At 41.5% G+C, this 23,681-nt stretch overlaps 1 protein-coding gene across 1 annotated transcript in view; it reads right to left on the minus strand.

Annotated features, from left to right (window-relative positions):
• pcdh15b (protocadherin-related 15b) overlaps window positions 1-23,681 on the minus strand; it is a 1,519,471-nt gene that overhangs the window by 307,427 nt on the left and 1,188,363 nt on the right. The window contains exon 25 of the mRNA XM_072557866.1: window positions 135-263. Coding sequence (XP_072413967.1) covers window positions 135-263 — 129 coding nt within the window. The remainder of the gene's footprint in view (window positions 1-134; window positions 264-23,681) is intronic.

The following is a 23,681-nucleotide window of genomic DNA, read 5'->3' on the forward strand; positions in this document are numbered from 1 at the left end:
AGCCTATAGTTTGCTGTCTCAAATTTAAATGGGACACAGTAGATTGTCTCCTTTCACCATTCTAAAAGCTATACCTGGCCAAAAAACTTAAAGACTAAAAATAGCAAATAGAAAAATAGTTCAAATTGTCTTACCCTGACTTGGCCCACATAGATATTTGCTTCCTCTTCCAATACAGTAAAGTTCTTAAGAAGGATGGTGTCAAAGTTTGGATCATTGTCATTCACGTCAGTAACCACAATATTGACAGTTGTAGTTGAAGTCTAATGAAAAAAATATCTCAGTTGGACAATGCTCATTTTCAACAGGTTACCATTGAAGACACATGTAACTTGTGGGAACAATATATTAATCCTACTACATCTTAGCAATGAGGATAATAATTAGTGATTAATTCCAAAGACAATGAGCAACTATTATTTTTTTCTGAAATTGTCAACAAGACAAAGCTGACATCAGCAAAGTGACTTATGAAGTCATTTATAATGCACCTTTAAAAATGTACAAGTACATTTCAACATGATCACAAGCAAAAAAAGCATTTTAACATAATTAATCAAGGCTTCTTGCGAATTATGTCAAGGTCAAATTATTCAGAGCTGATTGAGATAATGTCTTCTATTTAAAAAGAAAAATACCTACATAAATTTATTATAAAAATATGCATAGATTTGTGGTTCATTAGTCAACTCAATGTTGCTCTTAGAGTTTCAATGTATTATAAAAGAGGGATAACTTCCTCTGCTGTTTCTTTCAGCCACTCATCAACTCTGAGAAATCATGGCAAATGCTAAAACACTCTTTCAATTTGCCCCCTTTGCTTTGTTAACTTGCCATAAATGTGATTACAAGTTTCTCAAGTTATTGCCTTTTGTAATGAATCCAGCAAGAAATGTACCAGAAGTTTAACTTGGAAAGCATATTATATCTCAGAATACTACAGAAGAAGCATCAGAAGACACATTTTAATTAAATCAGATACATTTGTCATCAACAAGAACAAATCCTGAATTGTACCATTTTGGATTGAATGGAAAACAGATTATTGTGGGCGAATCCAATTCCTCCTGCCAGAAGTAGATGCATGTCCTCTCCGCTTGGAATTTCCTCCTCATGCCCAGCTGAAATCGGGAACTTGACAGTAGATTCTTGGTACTCAGCCCTGGATTGTCACAACTAGCATTGCAACAATCAGCAAATGTTTGACTTGTTTTATTTGGCAGAAGTAAACACTAGATAGGCCACTCAGCTCCAACATTTTGCCATTTAATTTATGTAAAATTTTACTGCAGTGAAGGGGCCATTTAGCCCACCTGTTTGTTGCTGTGGCACATGATCTACAATTGCAACCCAGCTACTCTGGGTTGAATTTTATTTATTTTGGCTAAATATATGTTGGCAGGAGTTGGAAGTGGATTCTCTTGCCATATCTTAGCAAATTCACCATATTAATTGCCTACCATGCTCCTGTATGTCCCTCATATCTAATTTCTGCTACACATGATCATGCACTGTACCCAGAACAACTCACACCACCTTTGAAAGACCAGCATCCTTGTGCCCATTCTATCTTTGAAAGCCCGTGATGCATTCAGACACCACTGTCTGACTAACTGCTCACGTTACTAAGAATCTGTTTTGCTTCTAATATTCCCAACATACGTTCGCTGGAATTGTCACCAGTCACCATAAGTATTTTTATCCCTTTGGATAATGCACAACAATAATGGAGAGAAGTTGAGGTGGGCCAAAAGTTGTTGCCATGCATGGACCACAAGAAAAGTTAGAGGGAATGTATATGAGAGGCATGAACTGAAGATACTGCATGCAATAGTGAGAATGGTGGTCAATGTGACTTGGTGAGAGGTGTACACTGTGGCACAGTTTAGAATGAGTATGAGGCAGCAAAGAGAAAATGTTTGCATTCCCTAGTGGAGCCAAGAAGGTTATTAACCTTCTTGCTGTGTTCTGGGGAATTTCTTCAGACTCATGGATACCGACTTGTAACTTCAGAGTTGGCTACAAGATCTGAGCCAGGATTTCCTCTACCTATCCTGAGCAAAGAGGTTCATCACTCCATCCACCAGCATGGTCCAAGTCCTTGTCATCAAAACAGGGTGTTAACTTGCCTTCATCAGTCACCTCTGTGAAAACTCCTCACACATTGAAAATGTGAAGAGCCATTCTAGCGTGCAGCACTTGAACTGGTACACAGCTGGGGTTTAAAGATGCATGATTGGCAAGAAACCCAGAAGGTCCTAATAGCATGAGAATAGCATTGTGCAGGAATGGTGCATACTTAATGAGATGAGCAGCATCCAATTATATGAGATAACTTGCTAAAAGTCATAGAGCGAAACCCTTCATAAAATTCCACAAAGTTGAGCTTTCACAAGATTCTGGGAAAATTCTGCTTAGGCAGTCAGATTCATTGGAGTGGATTGGAATTGTTTCTTGAGATTCTGCAGAAAAAGGAATTTGTGAATCTCTGGTGAGTGGTTAATGTATTTCTACTCTTATTTTTTAACATAGTACACAAAATTATGGTAATGTTAAAATATATATTAAAAAAAAATTGTGTAATAGAATTAAAACTGATGAATGATGACAGAACAGGTAATGTGTCAATGCAGCAGTGTATGGAAGCTCCTGGATACCATTGTGCAGTAAATGCCTAAAGCCGAAGTAGCTTTGGCTCAGAGTTTACAACTGGAGACTGAGCCACAGACGCTGTGAAGTTTCAGGGAGGAGGACAGTTACCAGGAACCATTCATATCACTGAAGACACTGCCTTCTGATTTAGTCTGGGTTTCTGAACAAGGGACTGAGACTGCAAGAAAACAAATTATGGGAGGCCCAGAGAGCAGGATTGTAGTAGAGTCTTCCTCTGCAATTGTTGAATAGATTTGAGGTTAGCGATAACTGGGCAGTTTCATCGCTGGACTATTAATCCAGAAACTCAACAAATGTTCTGGGGATCTGTGTTCGAACCCCCCCACAGCAGATGGAATTTGAATTTAATAAAATCTGGAATTAGGAGTCTACAGATGACCATGAAACCATTGCTAATTACTGGAAAAGCTCATCTGGGTCGCTAATGTCTGTCACAGAATGAAAATCTGTCATCGTCACCTGGTCTGGCCTACATGTGACTTCAAACCCACAGCAATGTGGTTGACCCTCAACTGAGCTCTGAAATGGCAAAATAAACCATTCAGTTGTATCAGTCGCTACAAAGTCTCAACAAAGAAGTTAAACTAGTCAGAACAACTGAATTGACCCAGACACTGGAAACAATGGCAGAAACAGCCCTGTTGACTCTGCAAACTACTCCTTATTAACATCTGGTCATAGACTAGTCAAGTAACAGCTTGACATGGTCATACTCACGGAATCATACTTTACAGACAATGTCCCAGACACCACCATCACCATCACTGAATATGTCTTGTCCAAACAGCAGGACAGATCTATCAGAGATGGTGGCTCAGTGGTACAGTCAGGAGGAAGTTGGCCTGGCAGTCCTCAACCACGACTCTGGGCCCCATGAAATCTTATGACTTCAGGTTAAACATGAGCAAAGAAACTTCCTGCTGATTATCATGTACCATCTCCCTCAGCTGATGAATCAGCACTCCTTCGTGTTGAACAATACGCTTAGAAAGCATATGGGTGGCAATGATGTAAAATGTGTGCTGGGTGGGAGATTTCAATGTCCAAAACCAAGAGTGGCTCAGCAGCAGCATACCTTCCCGGACCTCTCCATCTCCATTAATGATGACCGACTTGACACTGACATTTTTTACAAACCCACCGACTCCCACAGCTACCTGGATTCCACCTCTTCCCACCCTACCTCTTGCAAAAATGCCATCCCATATTCCCAATTCCTCCGCCTCCACCGTATCTGCTCCCAGGAGGACCAGTTCCACAACAGAACACACCAGATGGTCTCCTTCTTTAGAGACCGCAATTTCCCTTCCCACGTGGTTAAAGATGCCCTCTAATGCATCTTGTCCACATCCCGCACCTCCGCCCTCAGACCCCACCCCTCCAATCGTAACAAGGACAGAATGCCTCTGGTGCTCACCTTCCACCCTACCAACCTTAGCATAAACCAAATCATCCGCCGACATTTCTGCCACCTCCAAAAAGAGCCCACCACCAGGGAAATATATTGCCCTCCACACCCCTTTCCACCTTCTGCAAAGACCGTTCCCTCTGTGACTACCTGGTCAGGTCCAAACCACCCTACAACCCACCCTCCCATCCTGGCACCTTCCCCTGCCACCGCAGGAACTGTAAAACCTGCGCCCACACCTCCTCCCTCACCTCTATCCAAGGCCCTAAAGGAGCTCTCCACATCCAAAGTTTGCCTGCACATCCACTAATATCATTTATTGTATCCGTTGCTCCTGATGCGGTCTCCTCTACATTGGGGAGACTGGGTGCCTCCTAGCAGAGTGCTTTAGGGAACACCTCTGGGACACCCGCACCAATCAACCACACTACCCCCATGGCCCAACATTTCAACTCCCTCTCCCACTCTGCTGAGGACATGGAAGTCCTGGGCCTCCTTCACCGCTGCTCCCTCACCACCAGACGCCTGGAGGAAGAACGCCTCATCTTCCGCCTCGGAACACTTCAACCCCAGGGCATCAATGTGGACTTCAACAGTTTCCTCATTTCCCCTTCCCCCACCTCATCCTAGTTCCATACTTCCAGCTCAGCACTGTCCCCATGACTTGTCCGGACTTGTCCTACCTGCCTATCTCCTTTTCCACCTATTCACTCCACCCTCTCCTCCCTGACCTATCACCTTCATCCCCTCCCCCACTCACCTATTGTACTCTATGCTATTTTCTCCCCACCCCCACCCTCCTCTAGCTTATCTCTCCACGTTTCAGGCTCTCTGCCTTTATCCCTGGTGAAGGGCTTTTGCCCGAAACATCGATTTCGCTGCTCCTTGGATGCTGCCTGAAATGCTACGCTCTTCCAGCACCACTACTCCAGATACTAATTGAACAGGTCAGGTCCTAAAGAACACAGCTGCTAGACTAGATCAGTGGCAAGTGATGAGAGAACCAACAAGAAGGAAAAACATACTCAATTTCATTCTTACTAATTTGTTTGCTGCAGGTGTATTTGTCCAAAACAGTCTTGGCAAGAGTGACCACCCCATAGTCATTATGGAGACAAACTTCTGCCTTTCCATTGAGAATAACCTCCATTATATTATGTGGCATCATCACCATGCTAACTATGATAGACTTCGAATGGATCTCGCAACTCAAGACTGGCCATCCTAACAATATCAAATTGTACTCCACAACAATCTGCAACTCACAGCTCGGCATATTGCAAAAACAACAAAAGGACAAAACTAAAGGCTTTGTTTTTGAATATGTCTAGTATTCACAGCAAAGTAAATGAATCAACAAAGTACACTGAAGGAAATAAATTGGTCTGATTGCCATTATGGAGATGTCACTAATTGGGTCCTGATTATTAAGTGATATATAACATTCATGAGGCTAGGTAAAAGTGAAAGCACTGTTAATCAAGGATGACATTGTCACAATGATTAGAGATTAGCAGGAGGCTGGCAGAACACAGCAAGCCAGGCAGCATCAGGACATGCTGAAGCGAATGTTTTGGGTCTAACCCTTCTTCAGGACTGAAACTTTGATTTCTCCACCTCTTGACGTGGTCTGGCTTGCTGTATTCTTCCAGCCTCCTGCTTGTCTACCTTGGATTGCAGCATCTACAGCATTTTTGTCTCTAATAATGATTACAGATGGCCATGGTTCACAACATGAGGATTTAGTTCAGGTGGAGATGAGGAAAAGTACAGGAAAGAAGTAGCTAGTTGGTGTGGTCCACAAGCCCCTAACACTAACCACAATGTGAGACAAGGGATACAAAAAGAAACATTGGATCCTTAAGATAAAGGGAGGGCAACAGTCATAAGTGATTATAATCAACATATAAACTTGAATATTATGTTAGCAAGAGTAGCCTAGATGAGGATTTCACAGAATACTTTCAAAATAGTTTCCTTGAGCAATATGTTCTGGAACTGACCAGAGAGTGGGCAATATTAGATTTTATATCGTGTATTGGAAAGGATTATTAATGACATCTGAGTAAAGACATCAAAAGATAGTGGTGAGCTCAATATAACCAAATTTACATCTAGTTTGAAATGGAAAAGTGTGGTTTGAAAAACAGTATTTTAAGTCTAAGTAAGGGAGACTATGTGATCATGAAATTGAGCTAGCTGAAGTGAACTGCAAACTAGGCTTGTGATAAATTGATAGAGTTGGAGTCGTAGACACTTAAGGGGATATTTCAGAATATTCCAAATAATTAGATTCATACAATAAAGGAATGTTCAAAATAGAGCATCCACCATCTGTGGTCAACTAGATTAATTAGGAAAAGCATCAAACTTGAGGAATTGTGCAGAGATGAATGACAGGTGAGGTATTTTGGTTAGAATATAAAAAAGGTAATTGGGATGTTTTTGTCGAAGAGAAATCATGTTTCATCAATTTATTGGATTGCTTTGAAGGAATAATGTGTGCTGTGGATAAAGGGGAGCCAATTGATATACTGTTCCTGAATTTATAGAAGGCATTTGAAAAGGTACCACATCAAAGGCTCTTGTGAAAATACAAATAACATATTAGCAAAGATAGGAGATTGCATGGCTCAGAAAACAGAGACCATGAAAGGATGCTGTGAGTAGATTTCTGTCGGAGTCTATGCTGGGATCTCAACTTGTTACAATTTTCATCATTGACTTAAAAAAAGAGAACAAAGGTGTGTTAACTGAATTCACAGATGACACCAAAATATTAAGGAAAACATACTACGAGAAAAACATAATGAGGTTCCAAACTAATATAAATAGATTAAGTGGGTGATCAAATGTCTGACAGATGGAGTATAATGTGAAGTTGTTAATTTTGTTTGAAAAATGAAAAACAAGTGTATTACTTAAATTAATAATAACAGCAGAATTTCGAGGTGCAAAGGGATTTAGGTGTTCTAGTGCATAAGTCACAATATGTTAATATACAAATATAGCATGTAAATTAAAGAAAGGCAAATGGATTTTATCCTTTATTATGTGAGGAATTGAATATAAAAGTAAGGATGTTATGTTTCAATTATGCAGGGCATTGATGAGACGACACATCGAAAACTGTGTGCATGTGTGATTTCCTACTTTAAAAAAGAAATATGAATTCATTGCAGGTGGTTCAAAAACAACTTACTAAATTGATACCTGGAATAAGCAAGTTGTATACCTTGTGGTTAGTGTTAGGCGCTTGTAGACCACACCAACTAGCTATTTCTTTCCTGTACTATTCATCATTTCCACCTGATTACTAAACTTAGTGATTTTGGACTAAACCCCACTCTCTGCAACTGGATCCTCAGTTTCCTGACCCATAGGCCACAATCAGTGATGATTGGGGACAATATTTCATCCTGACTAACACTCAACACTGGAGCCCCTCTCCCAGGGGTGCGTACTCAGCCCCCTACTGTACTCACTGTTTACCCATGACTGTGTCACCAAGGACTAGATGAATGCCATTTTCAAGTTCGCTGATGACACCATCATAGTCGGTCAAATCTCAGATGGCAACGAAACAGACTACAGACGGGAGATGGAAGACCTGGAAAAATGGTGCACTGAGAACAACATAGCTCTCAATGCCGGCAAAACCAAGGAACTCATTATTGACTTTTGGCAGGACGTTACTCATGCCCCCATACACATAATTACCACAGAGATGGAACGAGTGGAGAGTGTCAAGCTCCTGGAAGTGGTGATCCACAAGTTTCCTTGGACTGTTCACGTGGACATACTGGTTACAAAGGCCCAACAATGTCTCTTCTTCCTCAGGCAGCTGAGAAAGTTTGGCATGACGATGAATACCCTTGCCAACTTTTTTAGGTGCGCCATTGGTATGACAACTGTTCTATTCAAGATCGGAGATGGTTACAGAGAGTGGTGAACTCAGCCCAGACAATCACAAAGGCTTCCACCTATAGAGTCCATCTACCAGGCCCGCTGTCAAGGAAAGGCCACCAACATTCTCAAAGATCCATCCCACTCTGGCAATGCTTTTCGACAACCTCTACCATCGGGGAGAAGGTACAGAGGCCAGAAAACACGAACATGAACCGGTTTCGAAACAGTTTCTACTCTACTGTTGTTAGAATACTGAAAGGACTCACAAACTCATAGCATTTGCCTGTACCTGTGTTTTTGTTTTTGCTGCTGTTTACCTATTATTTACTTATCTCTGCTACTTAACTATGTGATCTGCCTGTGTCGCTCGCAAGACAAAGCTTTTCACAGTGCCTCTGTACACATGACAATAAATAAATTCAATTCCATTCAATTTAACTGATTCTAAATCGTCATCTCATGAACCAAGGCGATCTCTAATCATTGTTAGAGATAAAAAAACCTGCAGATGCTGGAATACAAGGTAGACAAGCAGGAGGCTGGGAGAACACAGCAAGCCAGGCAGCATCAGGGGATGGAGAAGTCAATATTTCAGTTCTGAGGAAGGTTCGTTGATTGAAGTGTATAAGATACTGAATGGCTTTGATAAAGTGGATTTGGATTCTTTGTAGGTCAGAATTGTGGGCACTATTTTAAGATTAGGGGTCGCCCATTCAGGACAGAGATGAGAACTTTTCTCTTTCAGAGAGGTGTCCAGTTTTGGAACTCTGCTTCAACTGCCTTCTGAAGCTATGTGTTGAATATTTTGTGTAGGTAGGTAGCTTCACATGAGCCAAGAGAATCAAGGGTTGTCAGGACAATGTACAATTAGAAACACGGACAGATTAGCCATTATCTTAATGAACAGTAGCATAGGCTTGAATGGCCAATAATCCAGTTCTACTCTTAGTTCATATGTTCATATCCCTTGCGCAAATAAGCATTTCACTGAAGTGCTCACTTCCATAAATAAATAAATATTTCCATTCCATAAGCAATTGGAGCTATCAATCAAAATTTTCACTTAAAAGTCATCCTATTGTGCATATAATTATTTCAGAAATCAGTCATACAGCAGAAATCCTCTCATCATTTACTTTTATCTAAATGGGAATGCTGAGATACATCATACACTTTTTAAAACACCATACAGTTTTGCTTTTGTACAAGTCCTTGACAACTTTGGCAGTTCTTCAACAATGTGTACAGTCCCAAATTACCATCCCATGTTCTCAGTCCTAAATTACCAGCCCAGTCATAGGCAAAGTGATGGAGGTTGTAAGTGCTATTCAGTGGCATTTACTTAGCAAGAACCTGTTTGCTGATCATCAGTGTTCCATCAGAGCCACTCAACTCCTGACTTAATTACAGCCTTGGTCTAAACATGGACAGAGAAAGCTGAACTTCACAGGTGAGGTGAGAGTAATTGCACTTGACATCAAGGCAGTATTAACCCTTAACAATTTCTCCTTCGAATCCTCCCACTTCCTCCGGATGAAAGGGGTAGCCATGGGCACTCACATGGGCCCCAGCTATGCCTGTCTCTTTGTTGGCTATGTAGAACAGCCTATCTTCCGGAGTTACACCGGCACCACTCCCCACCTCTTCCTCCGATACATTGATGACTGCATCGGCGCCACCTTGTGCTCCCACAAGGAGGTTGAGCCGTTCATCAACTTCACCAACACATTCCACCCTGACCTTAAATTCACCTGGACCATCTCTGACACCTCCCTCCCCTTCCTGGACCTCTCCATCTCTATCAACGACGACCAACTCAACATTGACATTTTTTTACAAAACCACTGACTCCCACAGCTACCTGGATTATACCTCTTCCCACCCTACCTCCTGCAAAAATGCTATCCCGTATTCCCAATTCCTCCGCCTCCGCCGTATCTGCTCCCAGGAGGACCAGTTCCACCACAGAACACACCAGATGGTCTCCTTCGTTCAAGACCATAATTTCCCTTCCCACATGGTTGAAGATGCACTCCAACACATCTCCTCCACTTCCTGCACCTCTGCCCTCAAATCCCACCCCTCCAACCACAACAAGGACAGAACCCCCCATGGTCCTCACCTTCCACCCCGCCAACCTCCGCATAAACCGCATCATCCACTAACATTTCAGCCACCTACAAATGGACCCCAACACCAGGGATATATTTCCCTCCCCATCCCTATTCACTTTCCACAAAGACCGTTCCCTCCATGACTACCTGGTCAGGTCCACGCTCCCCAACAGCCCACCGTCCCCTCCTGGCACCTTCCCCTGCCACTGCAGGAATTGCAAAACCTATGCCCACACCTCCTCCCTCACCTCCATCCAAGGCCCAAAAGGAGCCTTTCACATCCATCAAAGTTTCACCTGCACATCCACCAATGCCATTTATTGTATCCGTTGTTCTCGATGTGGTCTTCGCTACATTGGGGAGACTGGATGCCTTCTCTCAGAGCACTTTAGGGAACATCTCCAAGTCAACCCCACTGCCCCATTGCCAAATATTTCAACTCCCCCTCCCACTCTGCCGAGGACATGCAGGTCCTGGGCCTCCTCCATCGCCATTCTGTCACCACTCGACGCCTGGAGGAAGAATGTCTCATCTTTCACCTCGGAACACTTGAACCCCAAGGCATCAGTGTAGTTTTCAACAATTTTCTTATTTCCCCTGCCCCCACCTTACTCCAGTTCCAACCCCCCAGCTCAGCACCATCCTCATGACCTGTCCTACCTGCCAATCTTTCTTCCCACCAATCCGCTCCAGCCTCCTCTCCGACCTATCACCTTCATCCCATCTCCATTCCACATATTGCACTCTTAGCTACGTTCTCCCCAGCCCCACCCGCCTCCCATTTATCTCTCCAACCCGGAGGCTCCCAGCCTCATTCCTAATGAAGGGCTCCTGCCCAAAACATCGAGTTTCCTGCTCCTCAGATGCTACCTGACCTGCTGTGCTTTTCCAGCATCACTCTAATTTTAAACAGAGTATAGCACTATGGAGCTCTAGTAAAACTGGAGTTAATGAAAATCGGGGTAAACTTTCTCTGCTGGTTGGAGTCATAACTAAAATAAAGGAAGATGGTTACAGCCCCAGGACATTTTTTTAAATCAGACTATTCAATGATATTGTGATACACCTCTGTAGCAAGTGGGATTTGAACCTGGGCCTCCTGGCCTCAAGCAGTAAGGTCTTGAACAATGATTTTTGAAAAAAACACTTATTTACTGTCACTCAAGGTAAACATTTTCCAACAACCTATACACTGATGTTGTAATGCACCTCTGGAGCAGGTGGGACTTAAACTCCAGCCACCTGGATCAAAGGTAGGGACACTACCACTGCACCACAACGACCTTAAAATTCAGGGCAGTCTTTTCAACACCAAAATCACACATTTTAAAAAAATATATATTAAGCACCGCCAATAAAATATCTAGCAACTGATTAATTTACATGCAAGCCATTTAAGGCAAATATCACTTCGGGAAATGCCCTAGATTCAATTACCTTCAGCAGTATTATCAAAGATCCTCCCCCCCCCATTATAAGGTCACTGGCGAGGATGTTAGCTGATGGAATTCACAACTTCTTAGTTACTGAAGTAACCGATGCCCATGTGTGGTAAGACCTGGTCAACACCCAGGTATGGGTTGATAAGTGGTAAGTAACAGTTGCATCTCACAAATGCAAGGCAAAGACTATATCCAACAAAACATAATATAACTACCACCACTTAATGTTCAATCGTATTTCTATCACAGAATACCTCATTATCAATGCCTTTGGTGGGGGTCACAACTGACCAGAAAATGAACTGAACCAGCTACACAAGAAAATTCAGAAACTCAAAAGTTTGTGATGAATAACACACTTTCTGTTACTCCAAGCCTGCCAACCATCCACAAAGCACACATCAAATATATGATGTAAGGCATCCCACTTGTTTGGATGGATATAGCTTCAACAATGGTCAAAATATTTGATATCATGCAGGACAAAACACCCTGGTTGATTAGCATCCCAAAAATAACCTTCACAGCCAATTGACATTGGCAATAGTTTGTACCATCTACAAGATCCACTCACCGAATCTCCTCTGATGGTTTTTTCCAAACCCACAACACACTACGTGGAAGAGGGGAAGCCAATTCCCCTCCAAGTTACACACAATCCTGACACATGTCTGACCTATGGTCTGCCACCAATCCCACCCCTGTAAAATCGAAAATGCCAAGTTTAGGGAAAAACACATTGGAATTCCTTACTTCCTCAGGTATTTCAACATGGTGGAGATCTTCTCCATTGTGGTGAAAATCTGGGTCAAATTGTTTAATTTGTTCAAGGAACAGTTTAAACCATTGTAAGCTGATATGAAAAACTTGCAACCAGAAGTGCTGTCACTGCCAAAATACAGAGGTGGTTTCACTTTCAGCGATGACAAAAACTGGAATATTGGATTTCTGTTCCTGCCTAATTCTTCTTTCTATTGACTTGAAGTGAAAAGTGACTGGAGCACTGGGAGCAGTATCGGTCAGCAATAAGTCACATAAATTAGATAGTAAACGGACAATTGGGATGGACCTTGAACATTATCAAAATAAAAAGGTTGAGCAGTATGTCCAAATGTAAACAGGCCAAAAATGGTGTTCAAACTTGGATGCAACAAAATTGTGACAATTGAAGAAATTGACAGATTAACCACGGTCAAAAAAAGTGCAGGGAAACCAATTGCATGTTAAAAAGATGGTTATCTCAAAGGAACAACAATTCTGTCATGCTAAAATAGATCCACTTATCCATGTAGAATAATAAATAAATCCAACTGTGCAAGTGTGATTCTCAGTGGCATAGAAAGAGAGACTGATTCATGTAAATTAGGGTTGTGCGAACTAGTCTAAAAATAAGCTTTAATTTACTTTTTTGGAGAAAATATTTGGAAAAGACATTTAAAATGCATCATTCTTACACCTAATTTATGTTCCAATTATGCATTGTACACTCAGAAACACGAGTCATGTTTACTTCAGTTAAGTATAAACTACTTCACGCATAACAGACTGATGAACAAAATTATGTTACAATTAGTCCTATTTTATAAAATTACTGATCCAGACATTAGTTACAAAAAAGTTAATTCAAGCATGAAATGTTGTCAATTATTCAATTGTTTATATTCAGCATGAAGTGCAGGGAATCCACAGGGAGGATGACAAGACAGTTTAGATGCAGAAGTTGACAAACGTGTAGAATATACAGTCAAGCAAATCACTGGGGGTTGTGCCAGCAAATTCAGATGAGAATTGGTTAAATGCTGAGAGAAGAAAAAAATGGAAGGGTATAAGGGCTATACAGAATAATATTTCTTTGATTTGCACAGGAACCAGTCAGAGAAACCATGATAATGTTTCACATTTTTTACTTCCCGATGTTTCTATTCACTACCAGCTGCTTTGTGTGTCAGACAGAGACCTTGTCATTAAAAGAAGATATGCTGTTAAAAACCAGCCTTAACTTTCTCCAATGATTAATCAATTGGCAATTTAATAAGATGCTTGAAGTGAAGTAGCCATTTTCACAAGGCTAATAACAAAGTCTACAAACTTGCGGCAATTTGCAATTTATGGAATATCTCTTATCCTCAACAAATTGCTGGAGGAATTAGAAATATGGGAAATCAAAGCAGGAATAGGCCATTAATTTAAAAATCACACAACACCAGGTTATAGTCCAACAGGTTTAATTGGCAGCACACTAACTTTCGGAGCGACGCTCCTTCACCAGGTGATTGTGGAGGGCTCGATCGTAACACAGAATTTATGATCGAACCCTCCACAATCACCTGATAAAGGAGCATCGCTCCGAAAGCTAGTGTGCTTCCAATTAAAACTGTTGGACTATAACTTGGTGTTGTGTGATTTTTAACTTTGTACACCCCAGTCCAACACCGGCATCTCCGAATCATGGCTATTAATTTAAGCAGTGCTTTCAAGCACTAAGGTCTTGAACAATAATTTTTGACAGAACAGATCTTTACTGTGGCTCAACTGTAGTACTTTCAGATGGCCATAAAAATAATTAGCAAAGGAGCTAGAAAGAGAACTATTATTTTACTTTTAATGTCCAGTTTGTAATTGCTGATGAAATAATTATGAAATTAACGTTACAAAAAAAAGCTTATTCAACATGCCAAAAAACCTTATGGCCTTCCTCTCTGAAGTTCTATCCCATAGTATGTTGCTTGGCTGTTGTCAGTGAAATAACACCATTGAGGTCAGTATCCCATCAACAAGTCACCCTTTATTTACACAGTCCTTGACACTGATCCAGCTCCCTCAGAGCCAGCTCTCAGAGTGAACAGAACTTCTGACACTCCTGTTTCTATCTTCAATCATTGTACAAGTGTGATAAACCTCACTATTTCTTAGTTACTAACCATTGCAACGTCGGAAATTTTAGAATTAAAAACCATTCCAAGAGAAATATTCCATGTACCTTTATGCAACAGAACATGCAACAATGAAATTATCTCCCCCCAGATTCTCGCGGTGCCTGTGCCTGTGCCTGTTCTGATGATCCTAACTCCGGAAGCTGCAGCTTTGCTGATGGATGCCCTCCAGTGTTCAATGGAAGATGTCCTTGCAGGATTCCCTCACACCACTTTGGGTGGAAAAGACTCGTCTGCAGTCTGCACTACCTCAACATGGGAAGCAGCAATAGGACGTGATTAAGTGGCAAGAGCACAGATAGATTGAGAGTAATAGATGTGCGAATGCTGAAATCTTGAGTGAGACAGATATTTCAGGCTCGGCAAAGGCACTGTTAGTCTGCAGATGTACTTATCAGTTGGAGCACAGATTGATGGACTGCTGTAAGACTGTTTAAGCACCAGCACAGGTAACTATGGCAGCTATCTTAGACTTCTAATGACTTCAGCCCACAGTTTCATTCCAGCATTCAGGTGGTTTCTGCCTGTGCAGATACAGATATCAGTCAACAGATGCAGTATCAAGGTTGGATCCATATGCACTTCCATGTAATTAGTCCCACTGGAAAGGACGGTTGCAAACTCTAATGAAGCCACATGCCAAGTTGGAGCCGAACACGTCCGTGCTCCTTAACAGTGACTGCAGGCTTTCTGACAGGGCTCGGCCAATTAGAGAGGACTGGTCGGATTACATAGCCATTCTAGTAGAGGGATAATTTCTGCTTAAATCGACCACAGCATCTCACAGAGAAACACTTGCTGTTGAATTTATTTTTGAGGCTGTGGAAATCATAAGAATGGAGGGCATACTTAGGAAGGCTGGTCCTGGGTCCCCAGAAGATCTAGTAGCAAATGTTATGGGGTTGCAATGAGGTGGCTGTTCTAAAGATGGAAAGAAGCAGGCATTAGAGGGAGTTGGGAGAATTAGAATGGGCTTAGGCCCTACGAGAATCCAGGGATGATTAGTTCGTTATTAGATGTTCTGTTACAGCCTGCTTTATCTTCACCTCCATTCCAAAACCAAACTGCTCAAAATTGTCAGACACATGTACACGTCTTTTTGAAGCATTTATACTTCATGGACTGGATTTTCATCTACAAAGCACAAAGTTCTGGTCGCCCTGTTATAGGAAGGGTATTATTAAGCTAGAGTGGATTCAGAAGAAATTGACCAGGATGTTGCCAGGTATGGAAAGTTTGAAGCTGGATAGGTTGGGACATTTTTCACTGGAGGGTAAAGGGTCAGAAGTGAACTTATAGTGGTTTAAAAAGTTGTGAGGGGTATAAAGTTAATGACAGATATTTGTTCCCTCAGATGGTGGATTCCAAGACTGAAGGGCATATTTTTAAGGTGAGAGGAAGAGATTTAAAAAAAGAAGTGAGGGGCAAATCTTTTAACAGAGGGTGGTTCACACGTGGAATTAACTTCCTGAGGAAGTGGTGGCGCAGGCACAGCTACAGCATTTAAAAGACACTTAGATAAGTACATGAAGATGAAAAGTTTGGAGGAATATGGGCCAGGAAAAAGCAGGTGGAGCTAGTTTAGTTTGGGATTATGGTCAGCATGGACTGGTTGGACTGAAGGGTCTGTTTTTGTGCTGTAAGACTCTATGACTCCAAGTGGAGTTGGTCCACCTAACCCTTTCCACAGAAGGATTACAGAAGAATGGAATATTTATTGATGAGGCAGGTACCACCTTAAGTACACAGAGATGATGATTTATGACACCTGTGGTGACAACTGCTTTTCAAGTAGACTCAAGTTTATGAAAGTTATGAAGGAATAGGACATATATATCTCAAAAGCAAGCAAGCCAGGTCATGAGTCCCTAGTGTGGGAACTGTGACTCGAATCAGACTGGTAACATTAAAAGACCTTAAATTAATAGGTTTGGGTCCGGAAGTCTGAAATTGGGACCTATATCTTTTATTAAAGTAAGAAGTCAACATGACTTGGTGAAAATGCTGACTCAAATAGTTCCTTCCCTTTCTTCAGGCACCTGTTTCAGAACCCAGCATGATATATAAGTCATATTTTACATTAACAGTGGGGTGAAAGGTACTCTATTATTAATGCATTAATAGTGCAGCAATATCAACCTAGGAGCATAGAAAATTATTGCAGATGCTGGATATCTGAAAACAAAATCTCAATAAATCCTGGAAATATTTGGCAGCTTTTGACATCATGTTTGAAAAGAAGGACAGAGCTCAATGATATTTCTGCTTGTGGTTCTTAGTCATTACTTGAACTTCTGACACAAGTTAACTATAATCTGGTATCATCAGGACTTCACCTCCCCAATTTACAACAAGGGATTGGATGCCAGTAATGGATCAATTTGCAGAAGCGACAACAATGGCTAGTTGCTAGACTTTTGTGATTTTGATGTTGCAAGAAGCTTTTATACATCAGGGCTCTCACGAGCTTTGAAATGTGAGCATTCTTTATTTGTCCTTATCAGAACTTAATTATAATTTCTTTCTGTATGGGGCAAAGTCCTAGATACTGTTCTTTCAAATGGAAAAGCATCACTTCATAGGTTCAAAATGTCATTAAAATGTAACAACCCAATAAGCTTAATTAAGATCTTAGAGAGAGAAATTGATTAATCCCTTTATCAAATATGAAGGAGATTACGATGTGACCACTGTTTCCTTGCCATTTCCAGTGATGACACAGTAGGCCACAATGAAAAGAATGCTCTTCCCAGCAACACTTATGAAATTTTCTTGATGTTTGTTTGGCAGATAAACACAAATGTACTCAATATGATTTTTCTGACCACTGCATGTTGTTGATTCCAATTGAACACAAAGTGATTTATGATAAACCTGCCTTAGCCCAGGTTATTAATCAAATCGGTTGCAAGTTAAAAGAAATGGGTGTGGATCTGTTTCTTTCCTTCATGACATCATCTAAGTCTTAGTAAGTGAACCTAGCATCAATTATTGTTATGGTGGTGGTACTATACAATTTTTTGGCTCAGTGGTTAGCACTGCTGCCTCACAGCATCAGGGACCCAAGTTTGATTCCAGCCTCGGGCGACTGCCTATGCGGAGTTTGTATACTCTCCCATTCTGTGAGGGCTTCCTCCCATAATCCAGAGATGTGCAGGTTAGGTAGATTGGCCAAGCTTAATTGCCCCTAGTGTCCAGGGATATGCAGGCTAGCCATGGGAAATGCAACATTACAGGACTAGGGTAGGGGTGGGTCTAGTTGGGATGCTATTCAGAGGATTGGTGCAGAATTGATGAGCCAAATGGCTGAATCCCTTACACATTGTAGGGATTCCAAAACTCTAAAACTCTATTCCATCATATCAACTCTGAAGTTACCTGTCCATGGAATCATTTAATCCTCTTTTGCTGGAATTTACTTCGCAAGTTTGAAAAAAAATCTTTTTGGGGACTTGATAGGGTAAATGCAGAAAGGTTGTCCTCTCTTGATGTTGACTCTAGGATTAAAGGGCACATGCTCAGAACAAGAGGTCACACATTTAAGAGATATGAGGAGGGATTTCCTCTCTTCGAGGGTTGTGAGTCAGTGGGATTTCTTACAACAGGATGCTGCTGAGTCTGGGTCATTCGAGCTGAATCTGGACAGATTTTGAATCAGCAAGAGAATCTAGGGTGCACAATGGAGTTGTGGATTATTGGGTCAGACATGATCTTATTAAATAGCGGAGACTCAATTTGCTGACTGGTCTACATCTGCCCCTATGCTTTACGGTAAATTTAGTCGCAAGTCTATCAACTCTCTTCAAAAATTGTGGGGCCAGATTTCAGGCAAGGAACTAATGTAACATATTAGAATAGGTTGGCTGTTAAAATCAGCCAAACATTGCTTTCAGACTCAATGTCAACTCTGTTTCTCGCTCCACAGATGTTGCCAGACCTGCTGAGTATCTCTAGCTTTTTGTAGTTATTTATTCAGATTTCCAGCATCCATAGAATTAGAAGACAAGTTTGTAGAATGAGAACAGCAGGGGAATTGAAACAGGGGAAGTTTTTGTTGATATTGCCATCTATTCTCCCCATCAGATTCACTTTTCACTAGACTTTTAGTCACTTTGCTGATTTAAACATGGGATTAATTGGCTGTATGTTTTGTGTGTAAGAATCCAAGTAAGCTGTGGGAAAATAGGAAACCTCTCTAACTCAAGGCAGACCCACCAAGTGGATCTTCGGAAACTCACAGAAGCACATCACAGCTTATGGATTATAGTTTAAATCCTGCTGTTGAAAGGTACAGTACCATTGCATTTCTCAATAGCAGTGAACCTCTCATCATTACTGCCACAGAGAAACAAAAGCCCAGACTAGTAAATCATCAAGTGTAAGTTCTATGCCGCTAAATGATTATTCTGTATTCTCCTGCCTTGCTGAAAAGAACCTTATCATTTTTTAGATAGTTGTACAACCTAATTAACTTGTGCTTCCACATACAGTATTAATTAATTTGCTTGAAACACAGTATTAACTAATTTTAAATAAATTTCCTACAAACATCTTAAAATTTCAATCAGTATTAATTTGATTTAGATCTCTGTGTGAAAGAAAAAGTGATTAAAAAAAGCAGTCGGATTCATGTGAAGTGACCTGAAAGCAAACCTAAGAAAGAAGGATTGAATACCTGCTGGCAGTTACAGTTTGATAGCTCTATTCTGACATTTTGATGATCAAAGTAAACTGGTGAACTTCTCTAAGGTTTACGTTTGTAATTTGCTCCATCACCAAGTCTTGCTGAGCCAGTGGATATAAAAGAACTGATGTAAAAGAATCTTAAAAAGCCACACAACAAACTAAAGCTATGATTAGTGGAGGGGAGACTTTTGAGGAGCTCGAGAAAGCATTGCTGTTTCTCTTGGTCCACAAGGAATGCGAGAAAGCTCAATTATCTCTTGAAATTAGCATCTCCGAAGTTAAGCTGGCTGCTAGTTTTCTCAAGCTTCAGGAAGCCGATGCACGGCAGCAACTAAAGTTAAACCAAACTCCCAGCTGTATGGTGTGGGTTTGATTTTAATATGCCAATTAAGACGCTTATCTCTGCAAGGTGGGAAACTGGTAATTCACAAAATCTGGTGATATAACAATGATGACAGACATGGACATCTTGGGTTTGGAACATGCTTTTCACAATTGTGAAGGGGGGCGAGGTGTAATACCAATCCAATTTTGTACATTTACATCAACTTGGAATTTTGGTGATGGTAAATTTATAAGCATAGTTAACTCTATCCTGTGCAACAAGCCTTCTGACTGATTGTGACCACGGGGGAAAAAAACCCTCAATTCTTAAGCTGCTGAAACAGTGATGTATGTGTCATGTGTTGGTTGGCCTGCAGAGTTTTATTTCCAAAGTGAAAGAATTGCATTTATAACCTCAAAGCAGCTCCAAGTGCTTGACAGCAGTTACGCATTTTGGAAGTGTCATCACTGTTGCAATGAAGGAAGTGTAAAAACAATGACTGCAGATGCTGGAAACCAGATTCTGGATAAGTGGTGCTGAAAGAGCACAGCAGTTCAGGCAGCATCCAAGTAGCTTCGAAATCGACGTTTCGGGCAAAAGACCTTCATCAGGAATAAAGGCAGTGAGCCTGAAGCGTGGAGAGAAAAGCTAGAGGAGGGTGGTGATGGGAAGAAAGTTGCATAGAGTACAATGGGTGAGTGGGGGAGGGGATGAAGGTGATAGGTCAAGGAGGAGAGGGTGGAGTGGATAGGTGGAAAAGAAGATAGGCAGGTCGGATAAGTCTGGACAAGTCAAGGGGAGAGTTACTGAACTGGAAGTTTAGAACTAGGGTGAGGTGGGGGAAGGGGAAATGAGGAAACTGTTGAAGTCCACATTGATGTCCTGGGGTTGAAGTGTTCCGAGGCAGAAGATGAGGCGTTCTTCCTCCAGGCATCTGGTGGTGAGGGAGCGGCGGTGAAGGAGGCCCAGGAACTCCATGTCCTCGGCAGAGTGGGAGGGGGAGTTGAAATGTTGGGCCACAGGGCGGTGTGGTTGATTGGTGCGGGTGTCCCGGAGATGTTCCCCAAAGCGCTCTGCTAGGAGGCGCCCAGTCTCCCCAATGTAGAGGAGACCATATCGGGAGCAACGGATACAATAAATGATATTAGTGGATGTGCAGGTAAAACTTTGATGGATGTGGACCGTTGCTCCCAATGCGGTCTCCTCTACATTGGGGAGACTGGGCGCCTCCGAGCAGAGCGCTTTAGGGAACATCTCCGGGACACCCGCACCAATCAACCACACCGCCCTGTGGCCCAACATTTCAATTCCCCCTCCCACTCTGCCGAGGACATGGAGGTCCTGGGCCTCCTTCACCGCCGCTCCCTCACCACCAGACACCTGGAGGAAGAACGCCTCGTCTTCCGCCTCGGAACACTTCAACCCCAGGGCATCAATGTGGACTTCAACAGTTTCCTCATTTCCCCTTCCCCCACCTCATCCTAGTTTCAAACTTCCAGCTCAGAAACTCTCCCCTTGACTTGTCCGGACGTGTCCTACCTGCCTATCTTCTTTTCCACCTATCCACTCCACCCTCTCCTCCTTGACCTATCACCTTCATCTCCTCCCCCACTCACCCATTGTACTCTATGCTACTTTCTTCCCATCACCACCCTCCTCTAGCATATCTCTCCACACTTCAGGCTCACTGCCTTTATTCCTGCTGAAGGTATTTTGCCCGAAACGTCGATTTCGAAGCTACTTGGATGCTGCCTGAACTGCTGTGCTCTTCCAGCACCACTAATCCAGAATGAAGGAAGTGTAGCAGCTAATTTGAACTCAGCAAGCTTCCACAAACAACACCATGATAATGATCAGATAATCCATTTATTGGTGATGCTGATTGAGGGATAAATGTTGTTCAGAACATTAGCTCTCTTCAAAGTAGCATTGGGGATCTTTATCATATAACTGAGAGAGGTAATGGGATCCTCACTTGTTGGATGATCAGAAATATCACATCTTTGACAGTGCACCATTCCTGAGTACTGCACTCAAATGTCAGCCTAGATTTTTGTGTTATGTGTCTCTGAAATGGAACATAAACTCACAGCCTTTATTATTATCTAACACAGTTTGGCAGGGAAGCCTGGGATCAAATGCAATGAGGGAACAGATGATAGTTGTATGATAATAGAGCGAGTTCTGGTGAGAATTTGACTATTCTGGGTATCAGGTAATCAGTGTGTTGGATATTTGTGATGTTTGTAAGTTGAAATAAAGCTCTGACTAGAAAATTCTATATGCCTGGACTCTGTTTGACCAACTTTTCATCTCTGGCAATTAACAACTTTGGACTGAGAGATGGGAGTGCTCTCAATTGAGCCTAGCTGTCACTGTATCTATATTAAATCAAGAGGGTCAAGTCATAGTGTTGTCAATCCAGTGAAGGAAATAACTTTACAAATATGCTGACTTGAGCACACTTTAAACCCAGGCAATCACTTCCGATGAAAGTTTAAATTATATGATGTGGGCAGAATTCATTAAGCAACAATTCTTGTAACTGACAAATGTAATCATAAGCAAGTTGGGCAAAAAAAGTTCTCCCCTATGAATGTAAAAATACATTAAAATTACAGAATTATATAGAAAATCAAGTCAGTAATACACTGAATTAAAACCCCATTCAATTGATTAATGAGTTATCCATTTACCAACCAATGAAAGATTTCTGAAAGCACAATAAACAGATGATGCTTGTGATGCGTAGCTGCATACATTGAGACAAATATACAATATACAGAGTAAGCGAGAGATGAGATATCTGAAAATCTGGGAGAAAACAGTTGACAGGGTGATTGATTGCTCTCTATAACACCCAGAAATCCAGGTTAGAAATATAAAAGGTAATGTCACACCTGTGGAAAGGAAACTTTTTACAACAAGTTACAGAACCACATATGAAAAGATTACCCTTGCATAGCTCATCATGACAAAGTTTTCATTCAACATTATGGTCCTTTGAATGGTTATGTTGTACCATCACGGAGTGGCACAGCAGACAACTAAACTGTAGCCTATATTTGAAATGCTCACACTAAAATATTAATAGGAATGTACTAAAGCCATCAAGAACTCTTTAGATTCATGCTGATTTACTAGCACAGAATGAGCTACAAGTTGGACCTCTCCCTTCTAGCAAAGCTTTGCAGGTTTGGCAACATTTGTAGAGAGGGAAGAACGTTAACATTTCGAGATCAAAGTGGCTTTTCTTTGGAATTTATAGATTTGTCGCTCCTTTCAACCAACAATTGACAGCCAAGCCTTCAACAATCTCAGCCTCAGGCTTTCAATATACTCCTTAAACGTTCACACCTTTGCCTGTCTGAGTAAAAATCCTGCCCCTCACATTTCCTTTGAACTTTCCCCTGTTATCTTAAATGTATGCTCTCTGTTATTATATATTTCAACTCTGGGCTCTGCCAACCATATCTATGCCTCTCATAATTTTATAAAGTTCTATCAGGTCTTCCCTCAGCCCCTGCTGTTTCACAGAAAACAATCCTAGTGTGTCCGGCCACATTAAAGCTCATACACTGTAATCTAGGTAGCATCCTGGGAATGCTCTTTTCTGCAACCTCTCCAAAGCCTCCATATCATTTCTGAAATGTGGCATCCAGAATTAGAATGCTCTAAGTGTGGCCTGATTAAAGTTTTCTGAGGGTGCAACATCACTTCCTGACTCTTCCCGATGAGTAAAGATAATTTTCTTCTGCTCAAATTAGGTGTTCTAATTAGGTTAATAGAGGATGATATTCATAAAGAAAGATATTTTATCAAAGTTCTTGTTTTGCTGTCATCAGAACATTTGGAAGAATCTCAATTTAAAAGGGGTTATGATTTTATGCAGTATGAGAAGAGATTGCTGATTGACTGGCAAGTGGACTCTGATTGATAGAGAATGCACCAGTTAGATGACGATTGACAGTTACTGCCAACTTTTGTTGGGTTAAGGCCTTGCCCTGAGGAATGAACAAAAGAATGGGTTTTGCCTACTTCATTAATTTGAAACAGGCACAATGTGTGTATACGCTCCTTTTGTTTGAAAAGAACATGACCCTGTTTATTAGTAGAAATAGACTCTAGCACATATTGGTGGCCACACTGCAAGTCTGACTGACAACCTTAAATAGGTTGTCAGTGTACCAC

The sequence above is a fragment of the Chiloscyllium punctatum genome, chromosome 38, assembly GCF_047496795.1.
Source record: "Chiloscyllium punctatum isolate Juve2018m chromosome 38, sChiPun1.3, whole genome shotgun sequence".
Classification (NCBI taxonomy): Eukaryota; Metazoa; Chordata; class Chondrichthyes; order Orectolobiformes; family Hemiscylliidae; genus Chiloscyllium; species Chiloscyllium punctatum.